We start from the raw sequence: 14,801 nt of genomic DNA on the forward strand, positions 1-14,801 counted from the left end.
GGCCAGGAGGTGACACTTACGGAATGAGGGCTCCAGGACTGTGTTTTGGAGACAGTGCTGCATGTCCCTTTCGTCAGCCTTTGCAAGTGGTCAAGCCACTCGTGCAAGTCCTGACTGGTGCTGCAGGACACAGTGATCCGCTCCATCATGTTCCCTGTGGCAGAGGGTTAAATAACTGTCTTTAGCAAGTGGAAGAGACTCAGGTGGAAACACAGGGTGGGATCAGCTCAGCATAGCAGGAAATGGCTCCTCAGTTTGCACAGTCCAGTGGCTCCAAAAAGGCCAGGGCAAAGATAGAATCATGGAATCATTAAGGTTGGAAAAGACATCTAAGATCATCAAGTCCAACCATTAACCCAGCAAGGTGCACCACTAAACCATGTCCCTAAGCATCTCATCTACGATGATGATGTGACTGCCCATCCTGCTCAGGCCAACCACTGAAAATGTGGGAGCTGCAAGAAATGCTAAGGGAACTGGTGAGATGAATGTGTGAGGATTATTTAATGTTAAAGGTCATTAAACACAACATTTCCATGATTAACAGGATCCTGACACCAAATACCACCAGCACAAACAGCTGTACTGCAGCCCAGGCACTGAGCATGAAATTACCGTATATACCTACAAGTAATGAGATAAATTGAAGGGGAAAATGGGAGGAACACTAGGAAAGCTCCCTGATTACCAGAACCATTAATCTGTCAATAAATTAGGTACTCAGAGCTACAAGGGATGGCCACCGGATGCAGACAGGGCACACCAGTGCAGAGCAGTGCTACTGGTGCGGGAGATTTGTCCCATATGAAACACTACAGTCTCCAAAGGCAGCCAGAGGCAGAGCTCCAGGGCACTGGGAGGAGATTGACTCAACCAGGACAGAGGTGCTCAGAAACTCAGACAACACATGGTAAAAGAGCAGGAGGAAGATCATGGTGGGGAATTAGGGAAAGGAGGACCAGTACTTCCAGTGGCAACAGTTGTTTGGACTGGGAGGACAGCCCCAGGCAGAAGGCCCCACTGACCTGTGATTTCAAACATGTGCTCATTCCCTTCAGCATCTTCCAGCTTTGTCAGCGTCATTCCTGTCAAAGGCAGCTTTCCCTGGGAGAATTGAAGAGCAGTCAGCATCTGTGTCTGCTTCCCAGCAGGTGTTGTTCTGCTTGTTTCTGCTGATTCCTTTCTCTTTGGGAATCGCCATTTAAAATTAATTTGTGAAGGCTTCAGACTGCAGGAAGAGTCTCCTTTAATGTATGGATCTAGATTTCCCTGCACAACTAGGTCAAACCCCAGAGATGAGGCTCCCATGACAACTGAGTCATCCCTGGCTCATCTGCCACCCTTTCCCTTCATTCAGTGCAAACCTTTTTCACAGTCAAGTCAGAAGGATCAATTTCCCCTGTTTTTTTCTGAAAGCCTTCCCCGTCCCTCTGATTTGCATGCTGAACTGCCTGCTCACCTTACTCCCATTGGTGGGTCAAGTCAGAAAACCCAGCCAAATATTTCCCATATCTTTCTCATTTCCCTTGCTATGACAAATGACACATCAAAACAAGAGCATCCTTTTCTTGGCAGTATTGATGGTTTCAGACAGCTGGAGAAAAGCCAAGCTCTCAAAAGCCTGATTCCAGCCATTGGATGGTATGGAAAATGGTAAAACACAAGAAATGCAGAGTTATACGTAGTACCTCATGGAGTGGAATTTTTGTGCTCTTTGCAGTGGGCTTTATAAATGTTTTCCAGAGATGGCACAAAACTGAGAGCCAGCTGGCTGGTGAAAACCCTACAGCTGGGTCAGGACACCTTACACACACACACACCCCACTCTCAAGAACAGCAGGTAGAACAAAAAGTTTTGAGGTTTTTCCTTTTTTTTATCTGATTTCACAGCATTCACTTACCAAATGCTGCTTAATCATTTATCAGGACAAAGGCATTGACTATCCTAAAGCCAAGTCCTGGCTCCCAGCCTGGGGTGTTTGCATCACAACAGAGAGTTCGAAGGACACAGAGGACTTGAATTTGATAAGAACTATCTGATTTCCTTTTTCACACCGAACGCCTTGCAACTTCAAACTAAGCATGTCTACCTGATAGATGAACCCACTCATCCGTGGGCTTGCAGACAGCATCAGCAAAACATTGGAAAATAACAAGAAATACCGCTCCTCTTTCTCCTGGGGGGATAAGAACTTAGGTTAGTCCAGTTGGCAGTGCATCACAAGCACCTGCCTCTAGCAAACTGAACCTGTTGCAGCTGGAATCACAGCCTGTGAGATCACCCCCAAACCAACTATTCTGGCTTTTTTTTCTTTACAGCATCTCATTTATGTACCAGTTTTCCCTGCATAGATTTTTGTCTGCATCCTGCTAATCCTCTTCCAATCATTGTAGAGTGCCTCAGAGGGCCTTATGTCCCCCAGCATCTCACATCCCAAACAAGAAAGACTTTTGGGACTAGATGCTGCACAGGTTTGTTTTACAGGGCTTCCCTTCCCAGGGAAAAGTTGCTACAGCAAGCAATTCAGTGCTAACAGGAACTTTCCCACATCGAGCATGCAGCACACATGCCTTTAGCACCACTGAGGAAGGTCTGTGGCAGGCACCGGTGCGATGCATTAGGACCAGTAGGACAAGAATCACTCCAGTTAGTTCCAAAGCACAGTCAGCTCTGGGGTGCAGCATCAAAGCAGCCCCTGTGCTGGGCATAGGACACTTTCTAGTCACTCCCATTTCTCAGAGTAAGTCACAGGGGAGAAAGAGGGAAATTAATGTGCTATATGACACTGAGATACTTCTTTTGCTTGAAAAGTGTGTCACCAAAGGCCTGAAGCTAAACCTACGGGGTGCCTGACTCACTTCAAAGATGTGCACAGCCCCATTGCACAACTCTTCCTGAAGTAAAATTATTTATCAGCATTATTTGTCACCAGTTTGTGGCCTGGAAGGAGAGGAGCTGCCGCCTCGCATCACTTATCCCAGGAGCAAGCGAGTATTCAGACATCAGTTCTTTAGCCAGCAGAAGGAACATTACACTCACCTCACTTCCCCCAGACTGCACCATAACCTGGGACATGTAGATGACGTTTCCCATCATTTTTATGTCCTCTCCTTCCCAGCGCTGGATGGATTCAGAAAGGATTTGCAGCTCGAGTTGTTTCCTCTTCCTCAGCTCCTGGCATTGCGACTAGGAATCACAGCAGAGCTTTGTTAGCTGAAGGGCAGGAGCCAACCCAACAGTTGCAGTTGCAGTTCCACCAGCAACACTCACACAGCCCTGTGGGCTCAGGGATGGTTGTGCCAAGGATCAGGAAAGCTTGCTTTGGCTCCATTACACAAAGTTTCTTAAAAAATCACACCCTAGTGATTTATGAAGTAATGATTACATTCAAATGTCAAAGAAATTGCAAACTGCACTGAGCAAACTTTTCTTTCCAAACCAGCTCTACCTCTGAGAGTTTAGGTTCACAATTTCCAAACCAAGACAGCTGCACAGTTAAATGTCTCTAATTTTGCTACTGCTTAGAGGGATTTTGCCCATTTTGTCCAAACAGCAGAGTTGTACTTGTAGCACTGCAAAGTCCCCACAAGTCAGATGGGCAGATATTTTCTAACCAAAATCTGCGAACCCAAAAGCAGGACTGGGCAGTGCTGTAGAGTAGTACAAAAAAGAATATTCTCAAAGCACTGTAACTGAAAAGACTGCACCACTGCTGGGCAGCTGGGGACTGGAGAAGCTCTAGGGAGTGACCAGTCTCTCAGCAGCTCTCAGCAAGAGAGGACAGTGCTGACTGGACAAAGACGGTCCTGCGAATCCAAGCAAAACTTCCTTTAACTGACCCCTCTGCCAACAGGGAAAATTGCTGCAAAGCCAAACCAGAGCTGTTTTCACCAACTGCTTGGTTTTTTCCAAACTCTTTTTCTGACTGAGATTTTCTTCCTTTCCAACTCTTTGACTATCCAGCTCTTCAAAGAGAGAGGCTGCATTGGGTCTAGTTTGAAACCACACACATTTGAACCAAACTGTGGGTGCTTACTCTAGTTCTACAACTGTTGTATGTTTTGATGGTTCCCCAAGTGTAGCTGAATCCAATGTTCCCAGGATAAAAATCCAAATAAAATCCACAGGAGTTCATCAGTCTCTGCAGAGGCACTGCTGTGAATCGCCAGGCTCTTTGGTTCCTCCCTGCCTTTGCTTGGGAGCCTTCCTGGTCCTATAACAGGACCACGTGCCCATCACAAGGGGCACCTCTGCCTGTCTGACCTCAAATCTACACTGAACCTCTTTAGCTGTGTCATAATGACATTAAATTACTCATCACCCTAGTACACATTTCAAGTAAAACCATCCAGCTCTTACGAGATTTCCTAAAGATTAATGACACCTTGTAATTTAAATGAGTTATTCCCCTATTAGCTTCCAGAATAAATGGAAAGGGTGCTGAGTTTCTAGTAAATGTAACATGATCACTCTTTCCTGTTTTCTATGAACTTTCTCCTCCCCATCTTTTATCTGCACTGCTAAACACTTGCATCTGTCACAAACGTGTGACATCTGTCGTGCTAAGGGGAGGAAGCTGGGCCATAGCTGGAGTGGTTATAGATCTGGAGTGGATATATATATATATATGTGGCTACAAAGCAAGAGAGACTACAGCTTTTTTAATAACCAAAAAAAGCTTTTCCAGGTAAAACCTTAGTGCACTCAGATGGCTTTCCCCCCTCTATTTCATCTCAGTGCAGCAGGACTTTGAGGGGTGCAGGTGACAGAGTTCACAGAAATAGGTTTGTTGTCTCTGAGTCATCCCTCCTCTCTGTTCCCCACCAATGGCACCTGGAGCCACAAATTACTGGAATGTGGTCCAAGCCTCCCAATGCCCGTGGAGCAAACCTCAGCAAAATCAAGAGTTACTCCATGGGCTCAGAGGGGAAATTCCCATTGGCACCAGCACTGGAGTCAGTCACAGCTGTGCTAACTACTCCCTCAATGAGCAAGGGCAATCTAGTTTCAGGTGGCAGGTGATTAGGGAATGGACGCAACAGGAGATGAAAGGGACCCTGCTGTCACCACGGTCCACATGTGGCTTTCAGCAGCAGAGGGGACCATAGAGCCAGGGTGCTCTTGCCACAGCCAGAGGAGCAGCTCTAGGGTTGAAATGTGAAATTAAGTTTCTTTGTAACCCATCTTTTCCATTCCAGAAGACCTTTGTTTTCTAACGGGGAGAAAAATGTCAGGCTTGACTCATTCTTTATGAAATGCAGACCAGAAATGGAGAGCTCTATTTTAAGAATTGCCACCTACCACAAGGGACTTGAAGGATGTGACAGCTTTCAAAACATCTTCATGATCTGCATGCGCCTCCTAGTGAAGGGAGAGCAAATTCCTCAGTCACCAGCACCAGCGGAACCCACCCTTGAGCATCAACCCACCCTGAGTATCACCCATCCTGAGCGTCACCCACTGTCCCAGTACACCCAGGGCTGAGGATACAGGCAGCATGGGAGTCAGGAAGAGCTCAAAGTCCCCCGGGTACCTTCCCCACCATCCACTTCAACATGGCATGGCTAAAGGCAGCTATGCAATTCACTGATACCAATTTAATCAGTGTAGAGTGGCCAGAGCAAGAGTAGGTATGATTGGACTTAGAACAAATCTGACTTGCAAAGAAAAATCAGTGAAAACAGGAAGTGGTACAGGGTGCACCTTCAGGAAGGAAACTTCCATTGATGTGCCAGGTATTCCAGGCACTGCCCCATCAAGAGCAGAAATCCATGAGCATCAAGGGGGCTTCACCTCTGGGTTTAAGGGAAGGCATGTCTGAGCAGAGTGCTCTTGGGCCAGGTAAAAGCAGAATGCTGCCCCTTATCTCTGACCACAGCTGTATGCTAGTACTCTCCCAGAATTTTCTCCTGGATCTAGGGGCCTGCTCCTCACCACCAAGTCCTCATGCCAAGCAAATCATAAGGTGTCTTGGTTGTGATGGAGCTGTCCCTGCAGCCTGGGATTGCTCATGTGGAATGTGGGACGAGTGGCTGCCTTGAACACACCTGCCCCCTCAGTAGCTGTACAGCAGCGCAGGGAATGCTGTGGTGTACATCCACACTGCATATAGCCTGCAGCATCACAGCTTAAACCTCAGCCCTACTAATTCATGCAACAAAATTCCCACACTCACCTTAGAAACTAAGAGAAATAAGTGATGTGTCCCCAAATCCACTGCTGAACAGCCTGCAAAGAGCAGGCAAAGAGCACAATGCATATCCTGCAAAGAGTGCATTATCCCTGCATGGGCATGGTGGCTGCAGCCAGGCTCAGCTCAGTCCCTGTAGCTCAGCTCAGCCAGGTGAGAGGGTACAGGTAGGTCTGGAGTGTTCCTACCCTGCAGGCTCTCATGCTTTCTCCTATGCAGGAATATCCCTGGCTCAAGCATAGAGGTTTTAATCCTTTGGCTCAATTGTACGTCATGGATAAGTGTGCTGAATTAACTGGTAATTAAAACTGGATGAGGGGAAAAAGCAAACTTGGTTAAAAACAGACTGTTACTTCTGTTTCCTTCACCCCCTTGCACCACCCCTGAGTTTTGCCTTCCTGCAGCTAGAGTGCACCAGCAGCGAGTAGCAGAGATCTCTACAGTCCCTGGGGCAAGAAATGCCCTGAGGCAGACCTGCTTCTTGCCAAGGAAGTCTTTGTGCCCCTGGCTATACTCCCTGCTCCCAGGGACTTGCTCTCCACCCCTGTGTCTGTGCTGGCTGCCAGATCCATGTCTGTCTGTGCAGCTCTGCCTCCACCCAGGAGCACAACCCTGGGGCAAGGGGTGGGGATGTGCCGGCAAGCCACAGGAGTGAGTGGCCAGGCTTAGGAATCTCATCAAATGATAACAAAACCACAGATTTATTCCCGGCTGTGCAAATAAATAGCAGCTGCAGCCCAACTCTAGACTCTGCTTTTACTTGTGCTGGAAATGGCCCATCTTTGAGGAAGGGCTGGGGTGAAGAGCAGTCAATGCATTTCCTTAACATTCCTCAAAACTCTTCCACCGGTTTCTCACTTTTAATCTGAAAGGTGGATGATGTCTGGGGGACGTGGGACATCTCCTTGGAGGCGTGGTAAGTACTTTTAGCCTCATAGTGCTCAAATACCAAGAGGCAGAGGCATGTCTTGAAGCTCAGGGAGCAGCTCTGGCAGAATCAAGGGGCAGAGCCTGCCCAGCAGCCCCACACCCCACCTACCTCCATGTGCCGCTCCAGCTCCTGCAGCAGTGTCACGTATTTATCCAGCCTCAGGAAGGGTTTGCTGAGGCTTGTGGTCAGGATGAGAATGCCTGGGTTGGCCGCACCCTGGCTCTCCATGAACTTCTCCAGCTCATCACTATAAAAAGAGACAACAAGGAGGGGTCTCAGAGCTGAGGGCCATGTTTTGCTGCCCCCACAGTCTCCAGATGGCCAGGGCTCTGCTCTGAGCTGGGCCTCTTTGAACGCAGCACAAACTCCCCTCTGAGCACCCCCACCACCACCAACCCCATGGAGCAGGCAGGGAGCTGGGAGCTTCCCACCAAGCAAGACCCTTCACCCCTGGAAAGCAGGAGAGGATGCTGTGTGGCCACAGGTGTTGGAATGCACAGCCCCTGGGGCACATTGCTGCCAGAAGCTGGTCTCCCAGCACAGCAAGGTGGCACAGGGCCAGGTATCTAGTGGTGGATGGGGACAGGGGGAGCTGCATAGGCTGGTGCTGTGCTGAAGGAGGCTGCAGCAATGCACTGGGACCCCGCTGGAAGCTGTGATACATTGTTTGCATGCACATTGCTCCAGAAAATATGGCTTGTGTGCGTCAGCACACCTGCCAAAGCTGATTCTTTGGTTGATTTAGGAAAAGGGGTCAGACTGAGGAATCACATGAATGAGTCATTTGCTGGAGCCAGGCTTGTTGTTACACTGAATTAAAGCTGGATTTCAGCAGGTGAGTAAATACATTGCGACTTCCCATTGCAGAATGGGAAGACGTAAACACTATGGATGTGGTCCTGGCTTTCCCATCATTGCAGGGAGGACAGCTAACCTGCATTAGGGATGACACAGTGGTAGCATCTTGGCTTGGCACACTCTTGAGCAGAACATCACAGAAGTTTAAGTGCTTACTCATGTGGGTCACACTGAAGAAAGATGTTATTAATGTGATCTGCCAATGACTCTGAAAATCAACCATTTGGTTGAATAGAAGCTCAATTAATAAACTGGGTAACTGGGTGACTTGATGACCATCCTCCTTCTGCAACAATGTGCCCCCCACCACGGTGCCATAGGGGAACACCCTCCCATTTGTCAGTGTGTGAGCACTTGAGCAGTGGGTCTGAAACAGCAACTGGATCCTTTGGCAAGTAACAATCACAGGAGATGGTACTGCCAGAGCTGAGGCTCCCTGTTTGACCCAAGGTGGGAGTCATCTGTGTGCAAAAAGGACCTGTGAGATCAGCTCTGAACACGAGCAGTGAGTTGTCTTCATGCTGAAGCTGAAAGGCTCTGCTGAAGAGCCCAAAGCCCCAGCAGTTTTTCCAGCAGCAGGAAATCCCCTCGCCCTATTGTCAAAACACAGGTCAACAGCCATGCCAGGCCAAGTATTAATAACAAAAGTCAACTTTTTAAAGGAGTCTGAATCGCCTTCTCCATCACTCACCTGTGCTGTGTGAGGACATTCACCGCTGAAGGGTGGTTAGCACAGTACGTCAGGTACAGGGAGCGGAACTGGGGCATCAGGTTCATGAAACAGCCTCCCACACGCTGCTGGTTCTCGGGGAGCCTAGAGACACCAACACACCAGCCAGGTTAAGCCTCTGGATCTGCACCCTGAAGCTACAGCACTCTCAGAGACCTGCCCAGGAACTACCCACTGCACAGGGACGTTCCCACATCACCTGATAACTGCAGCACTGAGCAAAATACCCACACTTGCCACCTGGGGAGGCGGAAGAGGGGGATCCTCAGGTGGGTCTGGGTTTCTGTGGTGCAGACAGTGAGCATCACAGCCTAAGACAAGCTGTGACTCAGCCTGATCTGTCTCACTAGCAAAGCTACAGCTGGGATGATGGCGCTGTGCTTGAAAGAACTAGGGTCCCACTCTCTGGGCTGCCCCTGAATATGAAAAGGTGGATAAAGAAAGAGAAGCCACAACCTGAATATATTCCCAGTATTCAGTCTTTCCCCATCTCTTTTCAGCCCTTAGCTAAGGCTAAATGTGTCTGTCAGCCTGCCTGCAGGAAATTATCACCTCTAATAATTTGCTCTTTGCTCCCTGGCAATTCCCATCTTCTTGCCTGCCAGATCTCCCACCCTGCATGTGCCTGCATCTTTGGGTTAGCCACACTTCTGTGTCAGGTCTAGTGACACTCATTCTGCAGATGCCTTAACAGCAGAAAGGTAAGAGTTCCTTCTACCTTTCCTCCTGCCAAAGCACTGCCTGGCACCTTTCCTCAATCCTGTTATTTTCTTCTATATTTAACAAGTCTAAGACAGCAGCTAGGAGGAACATTAATGAACATGTCTTTCTATTATTTTTAGCTACAGTTTAAAAGCTTAACAACCTCAGTGATACGACACAAACTTACTTTGAAACTTCTTCCAAGGCTTGGTTCAGTGTTTGCTGAAAAGCAGAGATTTCTTCCATGTTTCCCAGCAATGCTGCGATGTCCCCCGCGCTGAGCCTACAAGAGCCACATCACCAGTCAGCATTAAAGAGAAGTTGCTCTCAGGAGCATACCATTTTTATTCGTAAGCAGCCCTTCCAAAATGACACAAAAATTTCTCCTTCTCCAGATACACAAAATTCATGATCTGTGAGCTACAGTCCGCAGTCTCCTGGAGAAGACGTCTGCTGCCAAGGATTATCTTAATTGGATTTTAATCACTTAATCACACTAATCTTCACAGATCTTTAGCTGTCTAATAGACACAGACAGATGGGATTTCAGCCAGAGGTGGGGAGGGAGGTGTGTGCACAGACACAGAGACAGTTTTGTCTTCAGGGATTCATGCTATGGATTTCCCTATGGGAGGAGGGTCCTACGGGTAGGGGCTGCTTTGTTCCTTTAGTGAGATTGGATGTTCCCAAAGCTAATGTGCCTGTTTCTGTCATCCTGCGAGTCACTCTCCTACCACCCTCATTTAGGCCTACAAGGCTGAGAACACAAGAAATTTTCCCACATGAAGATTTTGGGAAGGGAGAAGTGACTGAAATACGGAGGCCACTCTCCCATCTCTCCTGACTGGACAATGTCTAAACATGTGCCCTCTGTCCATGACACCCCAAGGCTCCCACAGTGTCCTCTCCACCTCAGATGCCCTTATATCTTACTTATCATAAGACTGGAGGGGTCTTAAGTAAGTTCCCAGAAGTGACTGTAGTTCCTTTGCATAATCTCGTTCTGTTTCCAGAATATTTTGCAACACCTAGGGTGAGAGACAGAGCACTCAGAAGATTTATGTACTAGCAAACTAGTCAAAAGAACATGACATCAGCTTCCAAGTCTGGAAAAGCATGGAAGTGTATTTTAGGTCCACAAATCACGTTTCTTAATGCAGAACCCAGAACACCCAGGAAAGTCCTGGTGGTCAAATACTGAGATTTTACTTTGCGAACTTGAGAAGGCCTGGAAAGCAGGTGTTAAAAGCTGCACCAAGGATGGCTTCTGTGGCAAATCAAGCCAAGGCACACCTCGTTCACCACTTCAGGGATGTGGTGATCTGGGTTTGGTCCTGCTAATCCATCTCAGCAGCTGATTTGTCTCTGGCCGCATAGCAGGCAAACCCAGTGCCTCCTGCACGCTCCCAGTCAGCACTCCAGTTTTTCAGACAGTGGAGGTGGTTTCCAGCTCCCTGGACAAACTGTTTCTGCTTTGCTTTGCTTGAAATATATTTAGACATACTGATGAGCAGGATTCAGCTCCAACACTGAGAGCCAGGGATGCTCACACGAGGCATCTTCACTCTCCTACACCACAGGGTTCACTCCAGGGCTCCTGGGCACAGGCAGTGAAGGTAACTGCCCCTGCTTTGCCAGATCTCCTTGCTTCGGCAGCAATATGTAGAGGAGGGGATGTTTCCCCACCCATTCTGCAGCAGCCGTTCATGGCCTGGCAGGCTATGAACCTGCTCCAAAGCCAAGTCCAGTTACAAAGCCAGGCCATGAGCTCTGGCAGCTGCCTGTCCTCCGAGGGCTGCAGCTGCTGGCAGAGGCACAGGACAGGCACCTTGGGGTATAACAGCTCCAGCCAAACCTAAGACAGGGACCAGAGCCCTGATCTGGCTTGCCTACACCATGACATTATCTCCCGTTCTTTATCAACAGGAAATACTGTGCCTTATCCCCCCGCATTGATCTGAAAGTTGTCACCTCTCCTTAACTACCTCAGTTGTCTACTTCAAGCCTCTACTTTTGACATCTTGCAGCCACTTCCATTTGTGGTTTATTGTCTCAATGGCCTTGAATCCAGGGAATGGAAACAGCTGCATTTAAACACAGAGCCACATCCCCAATTGTTACAAATTGCTTCAATGATTTTTAAGGGAAGGAGCCAGTTCAGAAGATAAATAACATGGTACTTATTAAAATGTATGATCAGCACTTTAAAACTTACCACAGGGTAATAATTCTTTGTCAGCTGAGTGTTTTCTAGCCCTTTTAATGCTTTGGGAGAGAGTGGTTTATCTGCACAAAAAAAACCCATGAATAAATTACAGTGCACAGCTCTCATTATTCCACCAGGAAAAGACACTGCCACATCATGTCCAGCAAATGTAACTTCACCCCTGTGACCACAAAACTTCAATTGAAGGGTTTGTTTCCCCATTTCACAAAAAACTAGGATCAAAGCAGTGGCATGCACAACACTGACGGCAGCCAAGCGAGTCACACCAGGAGCTTCGTGCAGCCTCTGCCAACCAATGTCCAGGTTTGCTCCAAAATCCCTGGCAGCAGCCCAGTATCTGGCACTGTTTGGAACTACAGTGTGGCTTCACCTGGCCCACTAAATTTGGTTTTAAAACTGGGTGTCTGTCAGAAATGAGAGATATTGTGTTTTTTTCCAGGTGATTGAAGCCAACCCCAATCAATATGCTGAACTCTGATCTCTGCAGTCACTTGTGATGCCAAATCCTTCTCTGAATGAAATTAGATTTAAATGAAGAGCTCCCAAAAACCTGGAAATCCATTCTCATTCTGCATTTGCTAAATCCCTGTGGATGCCTCCAGCATCTGTACATATGTGCACACACACACACACACACACGGACAAGTTCTTGCTCCACTGTTCCTTCCTTAGAGAAGCCCCTTCTCTGCCAGCAGCACGGCTTTCCCAGCAACACCATCACCCCTCTGGACTGGGACAGGAAGGCCGTGCAAGGCTGCCACAGCCCAGGCCACTCTGTACATACTTAAACAGCTCCATGCCACGTGGAGCAGCCAGGCTCTCCTGTCTCCCTGCAGTCGCTCACACAAGGCAATTACTTTCCCACTGATAGCAGGGGAGAAGCTTGAAATTGATACATTTAGCATCTGGAAGCTGCAGCCTGATGTACTTTCTAATTACTGCCATTGCAGTGCTTCCTGTCACTTCCAGCCAGGAGCTCTGTGCCTCATCTAAAGACTCAGAGGAGCTCACCTCCACGTTATTTCACAGACTCACAGAATATTTCCACCCAAAGGACACACCTAGGACAGAGCAGAGGCAAGGACACTGCTGAAAAACAACTCCATTCAGAGTGACAAGTCTTACACTGTGGAGATGGGAAAAGCAGCTCCCTGCCAGCTGCAGCCCCGGCAGTGCTCCTGGGGCATGGAGGGTTTACTGATGGTCCCTCATTGCTCACTTGTAATGCAGCCACATCTCCTGAGCATGCAGACACCAGGGCAATGAACTGTCCTGACGTGAAATGGTGCCAAGAGAGGATCTGGAGGGAAAAGCTCTGCAGACAGAAAAATCTGATGGGCTCTTACATCAGGACCTATGGGAGACTGGCCCTTCACTTCAGTGAGGTACTGTCATTTCATGCAGCTCCCATCTGATTTTCCCTATAGGACTCAAGTTTATTCTCCTTTGTTTAAAACATCTCTCTTCTCCCCTCACTGAGTTGATTAGTGATTCCTGAGTTGTGCCAGACATGCCTTCAATCCCTGCTGCAATGTCCTGCTCCAGCTCAGACATCATTTCCCAGAGGGAAACAGCGAGAGATGAGATATCCTAACAATGATTTTTTTCATTTAGAATTAAATAAAAACTGACCTAATTCTGAGCATTAAATCATGAATTTTTTTCTTCCCTCCTTTGCTTTGTTTTTGCAAGTGTGGAAGAAAGGATGTCTAACAGGGGCTGCACATTTTGCAGCTAATTTGCAGACCCCTGCTGGTATCTCATTGTTTGAGGCCAGAGCAGATCTTGAGCCATAGAACCAGCACCAAGCACACAACTGGTCTCTGTCTATGGTAAGTCCTCAAGGTACATTAAGGAGCTAAGTTCCATTTTGCAAAAAACCAGTTTAATCTCACAAAAAGGCCTGGGTGAGCTGCGTGAATGGATGTGTAATGCCACAGGGCAGTTGGCCAGGGGCTTCACATTATTATCACCCTACGTCTGCGTATAGCCACATCACAGAAAATGTTAATGTTAAGGACACTCAAGACAAAGCTCAATAAAGGCAGATGACATCAGATGGATCATCCCCTCCCTCTTCCTTTCTCAATATTGCAGCAAAATCATCTGGGGAAAAATGTACCCTGTGAAATCAGCCATCACTATGGACCATGCCCTGTGGCCATGCAGTTTTTGTCATATTCCACACCATGATGGTGAGCATCCATTCCACTGATGCCTGAAAAGCCAGGATCAAACACAAATACATTGCCTGACCAAGGTCTCTAACAAAAAGCTAGTTCTGTGCTCAGATGCTGGAATGACCTGATGGCTCCCCAGGGCAAACAGGACCCACATCCATCTCTGTCCTCATTGTCTGATAATATCACTGCTTCCATGCTGCTGAGGCTTGGGGGGAGCAACAGAAAGGCACAATGTGCTGGGAAGAGGGTGAAGCAGCTCTCAAGCAACTCATCTGAAAGACTAGGCTTTGCCCTTCCTTTCGTCCTTCCATTAGCCCAGCTGCCTGAAGTACACAAACGGTCCTTAATAAATAGCAGCAATTTCCCAAAGGCACAAGGGTCCTCACTGCATTATACTACTGTCATTCAATCAGCCCTTGAAAGCAACTTGCTTACCAGTGGATTTGATTTCTCTGACGTAGTTACTTGGGAACCAGCCTGTTTTTCCATTCAAGGTCCCTTCCCACCAGCCCCCTTCTTCAACTCGGGTGACATAAATAATGTCTCCTTTGTTAACAGAGAGTTCATCCTCATTGGTCTGCTTAAAATTGAACCTGGCCTTTACCACCAGCTGATGACTGCCATTCTCGGTCATCTCCTAAGGAAAAAAATGTGGAAAAACATCAGTAAATAGTCAAAAAAAAGCAGAAACCACTAGGACAAGCCATTGTTCTTCTCTGTTGTGACAGCTGTTTTTTAAGTATTGCTCTGTATAACAAGCAATAATATCTTGCTGTTACGTAAACACTCCCTTCAGAGGACCACAAGGTCCCTCCCAAGCATTAATTTAGTTTCCCAGTGCAATGGGTGGCAGATAAGAGTCACTCTCCTCATGTCACACAGAGAAACATTGCAGTTTGGAGAAGCTGCGGGACTCTCTCCAGGTGAGGCAGCAAACCCATGATGGAGATCAGGGGAGAACAACCTCTGATGCTGAACC

General features: G+C 47.8%; 1 protein-coding gene across 6 annotated transcripts in view; it reads right to left on the bottom strand.

Moving 5' to 3' along the window:
• Positions 1-14,801, bottom strand: part of ARHGEF6 (Rac/Cdc42 guanine nucleotide exchange factor 6) — a 39,048-nt gene that overhangs the window by 10,263 nt on the left and 13,984 nt on the right. For all 6 annotated transcript variants that reach the window (XM_032123760.1, XM_032123761.1, XM_032123763.1 and 3 more), the window contains 11 exons: positions 14,258-14,459; positions 11,628-11,698; positions 10,346-10,440; positions 9,600-9,695; positions 8,672-8,794; positions 7,231-7,369; positions 5,303-5,362; positions 3,041-3,187; positions 2,091-2,177; positions 1,026-1,104; positions 21-154 (listed from right to left, as the gene is read on the bottom strand). In XM_032123760.1, the coding sequence (XP_031979651.1) occupies positions 21-154; positions 1,026-1,104; positions 2,091-2,177; positions 3,041-3,187; positions 5,303-5,362; positions 7,231-7,369; positions 8,672-8,794; positions 9,600-9,695; positions 10,346-10,440; positions 11,628-11,698; positions 14,258-14,459 (1,233 nt within the window). The remainder of the gene's footprint in view (positions 1-20; positions 155-1,025; positions 1,105-2,090; positions 2,178-3,040; positions 3,188-5,302; positions 5,363-7,230; positions 7,370-8,671; positions 8,795-9,599; positions 9,696-10,345; positions 10,441-11,627; positions 11,699-14,257; positions 14,460-14,801) is intronic.

Source organism: Corvus moneduloides, chromosome 14, assembly GCF_009650955.1.
Source record: "Corvus moneduloides isolate bCorMon1 chromosome 14, bCorMon1.pri, whole genome shotgun sequence".
Taxonomy (NCBI): domain Eukaryota; kingdom Metazoa; phylum Chordata; class Aves; order Passeriformes; family Corvidae; genus Corvus; species Corvus moneduloides.